The sequence below is a fragment of the Acyrthosiphon pisum genome, chromosome A2 (genome assembly GCF_005508785.2).
Source record: "Acyrthosiphon pisum isolate AL4f chromosome A2, pea_aphid_22Mar2018_4r6ur, whole genome shotgun sequence".
NCBI lineage: Eukaryota > Metazoa > Arthropoda > Insecta > Hemiptera > Aphididae > Acyrthosiphon > Acyrthosiphon pisum.
Genome location: NC_042495.1, coordinates 118,275,718 through 118,282,339, shown reverse-complemented (window position 1 = coordinate 118,282,339; position 6,622 = coordinate 118,275,718). Strand labels below are relative to the sequence as shown.

Here is a 6,622-nt window from a genome sequence, read left to right as displayed (position 1 = left end):
CCGAATCGACCACAGGGCCCCTGATCCCCATAAATAACCTGTATTGTCCTGATTCCCATGTACTACCTCCCGTCCACGAAATAGATGTCGTCGTCGTGATATTAATTGCCTAACGTCGCTTTGGTCAGGCGTAGATTGGGTTGCCTACTCAGAACAGTAGTAGGCGTTCTCAAACTTTGTTCTTTCTCTCTCGGTTTGCACCGAGTGGTCCTTCGGTCTGTGGCCCCAGTTCTGGGCGCATTCATTTTTTGGTCCTTCGAACCGGATAGTTTAATACAAACCACGAATATGTATACGAACCATTTTTTTTGTTGTCCATGATCATTATTCTTCGTCGATATTATTCTTATTGTAAGACACAAACTAGTTCCTACATCTATAAAATCTGTACTGTCGTCGAATTGTTGTGGACCTAGAAGTTAGAGAAGAATCTCACCTGTATATAGTCCACGTACCTGTTCTCCACGAAAAATCTCATTACGTGCATCAAATAATTTCGAACAACAATGGCGGACGTTATTTACAACGACGCAAAGTCTCGCATTATTCGCTGCGTTACCAAATTGAAATCCTTTGCCCAAGCTTCTATTGACTTCAATAATGACCGTACAAACTCTGGTAAACGAGCCAAAATTGCCAAAATGATTAGTGAGCTTGTTACTCTTCGTAACGCAGTTGAGGATGATGTCCAAAGAATGGAATCAGCCGTTAATTCAAACACAGCCCCTGCCGAGATCACTGACAATAGTGAAAGTCAAACTCTTATCACGTCATTCGATAGTCTCTATTATGAACTTGCTGCGTTCGCTGATGTTCACAAGTTGACAATGTCATCCTCGATGGACGCAGCTGCTTCATCATTTTCAAATCAAACCAGTGGTCAACATCAATTATCCGCTTTTCAGTTACCTAAGCGTACATTCCCTGTTTTTTCCGGTGAGATGACCGAGTGGCAGGGCTTTGACGATTTGTTTAACTCCATACTATCGCACGCTCCTGAACTGCCGGACGTTGAGAGGTTTGAATTTCTGAAGATGTCTCTTAAGGGTGAAGCGCTATCACTTATCTCCCATCTCGCGTTAACGGCTACAAATTACACTAGTGCGTGGAAAATATTGCGTTCACGTTATGGCAATAAGCGTGATCTTGCTCGTATTCACCTTCATGCTCTGCTCGCTAACCAGATTGTTAAGTCCAATGATGGCTCCTCTATTAAAACTCAGATCAATACGATCTTAGAGAACACTGCTGCTTTGGACAATCTTGACTTTGTAACGCGTCAATGGAGTCCACTTCTGGTGCACATCGTTGAAAAACATCTTGATTATGAACTTCGTGCTCGGTGGGAATTGGTAGTTGGGGAGAATCATTATCCTCAAATTTCTGACTTTGTTGACTTCTTGCGTACTCATCTGCGGTCTGCGGAAATTTATTCCAGCTGTTCATCATCTGACTGACACAATAGTGCATCGAAACCGCACAAGTCAGTTAAGCAATCCAATTTCAACCCTTGCTCTTCTTCAAGCGTTCTAGCCACCACTTCGAGTACTTCATCCGTCAAGCCGTGTCCACTGTGTAATGCACCGCATTCAATAAGGTCATGTACCCTATTTACTGACAAGCCTCCAAATGAACGCTTTCATATTGCAAAAACGCATCGTTTGTGTATAAATTGTCTGGGGACAGGTCACTCCTCAGCCCGATGCCCTTCAACCTATAAATGTCAGTCATGTAAGAAAAGTCATCACTCGCTGTTGCACTTTAATCCTACTGCTAATAAACCAAATACCTTTGGTTCAGTATCGTCAAATACATTATCCACTAAGACGGCAGCGCCTGTGCCTGGGGCTGAGTTACATGTTACGACTACCTCATGTCTTGTTCGAGGACAACCTCAGCGCATCGTTCTATTGTCAACAGCAGTAGTGGACGTCTATGCTGCCGATGGACGGCGACACGCGTTAAGGGCTTTATTAGACTCTGGTTCACAAGCTAGCTTTATCACAGAACGAGCTGCTTGTGCTCTTATGCTTCGTCAGTTCCGATCTTCTGTCAGCGTTACTACATTCGCTAGTTCAGACTCTACAGTTGTTCGGGGCAAGTGCAGTATTAAGATGTCTCCCTCCGGTCAACAAGCACCCTCTTTTTCTCTTGACGTGTCGATCGTTCCGCACATAACTGGACCAACTCCTCAAATTCCGGTAACGTTTGGACATTGGGATCACATTAATAGTCTCTCTCTGGCTGACCCATCATATAATACACCTGGCCCAATTGACTTACTGATCGGAGCTGATCTATTACCTTCAGTATTCCTTGATGGCACTCGAAAGGGTCAAGTTGGTGAACCTCTCGCAATGAACTCTGTTTTTGGATGGGTGCTCATGGGCCCTACGGAATTTTATGACCGCTCTTCTGTTGCCACACTTAGCGTAAATATATCTGAACCTATTGACTCGTTAATTAAAAAATTCTGGGAACTTGAAGAGCTACCCACCGCTTGCCATTTGAGTCCAGCTGACGTTGCTGCTGAGAAAATATATACTTCTACTACAACTCGTTTAAGTTCAGGCAGATTTGTTGTCACTCTTCCGTTTCTGAAACCTCGTCCACTGCTTGGTGACTCGAGAACGTTAGCGTTGCAACGGTTCAAGGCCCTAGAATGTCGTCTCAACCGCAACAAAGACCTGCAAGATCAATACGCCGAGTTCATGCGCGACTATCTGACGGCTGGTCATATGGAGTTGATTCCATCGTCTGAACAAGGCCATCCGTTTCATTATTATATTCCACACCATTGCGTGCTTAAACCCGACAGCCTGACTACAAAGCTTAGGGTTGTATTCAATGCATCTGCAAAAACGTCAGCCGGTATATCCTTAAACGACAGTATGTACACAGGTCCTAAACTGCAACCTGACATACAAGTTGTTCTCCTCCGTGCTCGACTTTGGAAATACTTATTTATGGCTGATATAAAGCAAATGTATCGCCAGATTCTCATCAGACCAGCTGACAGAGATTATTTGCGGATTCTGTGGAGATTCTCGTCCACATCTCCGATTGACGAGTACCGGTTATGTACAGTGACGTACGGCACCTCTGCAGCTCCCTTCCAAGCACTTCGCACTGTCCGCGAGTTAGCGAATTTAGATGGTGCAAAATGGCCGATAGCTGCGTCTGTGTTGTTGAATGACACGTTTGTTGATGACATCCTGACCGGAGCCAACTCAACAGAAACTGCTCTTGAATGCCAAACCCAATTAATAAACTTGTGTGCTATGGCGCAATTTCAATTGCGAAAGTGGGCCAGCAACAATAGTCAACTTCTGCAAACTGTCCCCGAAGAAGCCCGTGCCATTTCACCATCTGTCCTTTTCGACAGCAGTGACCATTCCGACTTGAAGGTACTCGGGCTGAAGTGGGACCCGGTAGCTGATAATTTTTCTTTCAAAGCTAAACCGTCAGCAGTCACACCAACGAAACGTACAGTCCTTTCAGACATTGCTAGGATTTTTGATCCGTTAGGCTTGCTGTCGCCAATAACATTCTGGACCAAACATGTCATGCAGCAACTTTGGATTGCTGGAATCAAATGGGATGAAGAAATACCAAAGGATATCGCTGTAATGTGGACACGATATCAGTCAGAGCTGATAAACGACTTACAAACGATTGAGCTAAAAAAAGTTTGGGTTTTCCAAAATACCCCCACTTCTCCAGCCCCCCAACTTTGGTTTTTTAATAACTTTTTAAGTTTTTCTTTACAAACGAAAATTTTGTTTTTACAAACCTTTACAAACGACTTACAAACGATTGAGCTAAAAAAAGTTTGGGTTTTCCAAAATACCTCCATTTCTCCAGCCCCCCAACTTTGGTTTTTTAATAACTTTTTAAGTTTTTCTTTACAAACGAAAATTTTGTTTTTACAAACCTTTACAAACGACTTACAAACGATTGAGCTAAAAAAAGTTTGGATTTTCCAAAATACCCCAATTCTCCAGCCCCCACATTTTGATTTTTTAATAACTTTTTAAGTTTTTCTTTACAAACGAAAATTTTGTTTTTACAAACCTTTACAAACGACTTACAAACGAATGGAATAAACGGAATTTCAAAATTCCAAAATTCGGGGCATTCCCCCAGCCCCCCCCATATGTATTTTATGTTTTTTAGGAAAACGAATTCTTTACAAACGAAAAATATCTTTACAACCTTTACAAACGACTTACATCGAACGGATAAACGGAATTTCGAAATTCTAAATTCGGGGCATTCCCCAAGCCCCATATGTATTTTAGTTTATTAGGAAAGGATTCTTTACAAACGAAAAAAATTTCTTTACAAACCTTTACAAATGACTTACAATCGAATGGAATAAACGGAATTTCGAAATTCCGAAATTCGGGGCATTTCCCCAGCCCCCCATATGTATTTTTAGTTTTTTGGAAAACGAATTCTTTACAAACGAAAAAAATATCTTTACAAACCTTTACAAACGACTTACAATCGAATGGAATAAACGGAATTTCGAAATTCCAAAATTCGGGGCATTTCCCCAGCCCCCCATAGGTATTTTTAGTTTTTTAGGAAAAGGAATTCTTTACAAACGAAAATAAAATATCTTTACAAACCTTTACAAACGACTTACAATCGAATGGAATAAACGGAATTTCGAAATTCTGAAATTCGGGGCATTTCCCCAGCCCCCCATATGTATTTTTAGTTTTTTAGGAAAAGGAATTCTTTACAAACGAAAAAAATATCTTTACAAACCTTTACAAACGACTTACAAACGTATGGAATAAACGGCATATTGAAATTCCATTTTAGGGGGGCTGGGGAAATGGACCTCCGATCACCGACATTCGACGCCAATACTGCAATATGTAAGTACACCTATCACATGGCAGAGTACTGCTACCTACTTTATAGTTTATAATATGTATATTGTTACTTTTACTATTTAATAATATATTATATTATCGTATTTGCTTACATCTTTAATTTAACTATCAATGCTATACGGATATGGCTAGTACACATAGCAAGCATTTAACTCATGTAACATTAACTGTTAACAGTTAATTAACAGCGCACACATAGTGAACGCTTAACGCCTGCCGAAGTATCCAATACATATTTTTCTAGTCTATTGTGTTTACACTCGATGTATTTAGTATTTTTTTCTACTTTTCTAATATGATAAATATAATAAAACTACCCACAATATTGTTATCATTAGTATTTTCATTATTTTATTATGCATTTAGCACCATGTATAACATAGTATGCAGTAGGTATTATAAGTTAATGAACACGTGGGGGTTTTAACATTGGAATTTGTGTATATTACATCATTGGCGTTAATCAATATTAAACTTAAACATGAATATTAACTGAAATATTAATTTTTAAATATAAAATCAGTTTTTCCTAATAAATTGTAACACCTCATTGTTATGTGTATTTAGGAGTTAAATACATAATATATTAGATATATTTCTTATATAATATGTACATATATAAGAAGTCATATAGATACTAATAAATAATAATAATAATAATTTTTTTATTTGCAACATAAGGATATCATACAATTATTTTACAAAATTTAGATTAATATAATGCAGTACCCCCTTTAAGCAAAGCTTGTGCTGGGGGCACTGTTCTTATAGATTAAATAAATATATACAATGTGGTTTTTTCTTTTATTATTACTAATTAGTTAATAGAATAGGATTATAATAATATAGATGTATAATAAAGTTAACACAATTGATAATTGATAATTAAAACATAAGTACGAAGAGACGTAAATAAATATAATAAATTTACAATAATAATAATAATATTAATTTATATAAATAACTGGTGATATTTTTAAAAAATAAAAAATAAAAATTACACATTTGATAAATTTAATTGTTTTATATATTTTTTGAAATGCTTGACATCTTTATTATTTTTTATATTGATATTTAGTGAACGAAATAAATATACACCAGTATATAAAATGCTTCTTTGACCAAATACTTTGTTAAGATTTGGTACAAGTATATTAATATTTTGCTTATATCTAGTGTTGTGCGCATGATCTAATGTAGGAATTAAATTTTTATTTTTATATACATCAACTAGAACCGATAAGTTATAGTTAGAATTAAGATTTTTTACATTAAATTCATCATAAATCAAATTAGTGCTAGTATTCATTGGTAATTTTAGTAAGAATTTTATAATACAATTTATAGTGACAATAAGTTTTGTTAAAATATATTTTGAGGCTCCACCCCAAATTGATATACCCTAAGTATAAATTGATTGTACTAGTGATAAGAAAATTATTCTTTTATAGTATTTATTAAATACATACCTTGCATCTTTGAAGAAATAGAAGAATTTACGTAGCATGTTATTTAAATAATTTATATGACTTTCCCATTTAAATCTATCATCAATAATTATCCCTAAATATTTTATTTCCTGTACTTTTTCTAGTATAATACATTTAGGATCACAAACTGTATTTGTAGTTTTATTACATTTTAAAGAATGTACTATTAGGTTATTTTGTATTAATGTATTTGACGGTTGCTGTATAAAACAAATATATTTTGAT

General features: G+C 36.7%; 1 protein-coding gene across 1 annotated transcript in view; it reads left to right on the top strand.

Moving 5' to 3' along the window:
• The first annotated feature begins 506 nt into the window (after window positions 1-506).
• The window catches only part of LOC103308353, an 11,972-nt gene continuing 5,856 nt past the window's right edge, over window positions 507-6,622 (top strand). Inside the window, exons 1-2 of the mRNA XM_029490061.1 lie at window positions 507-1,440; window positions 1,534-3,646. Coding sequence (XP_029345921.1) covers window positions 507-1,440; window positions 1,534-3,646 — 3,047 coding nt within the window. The remainder of the gene's footprint in view (window positions 1,441-1,533; window positions 3,647-6,622) is intronic.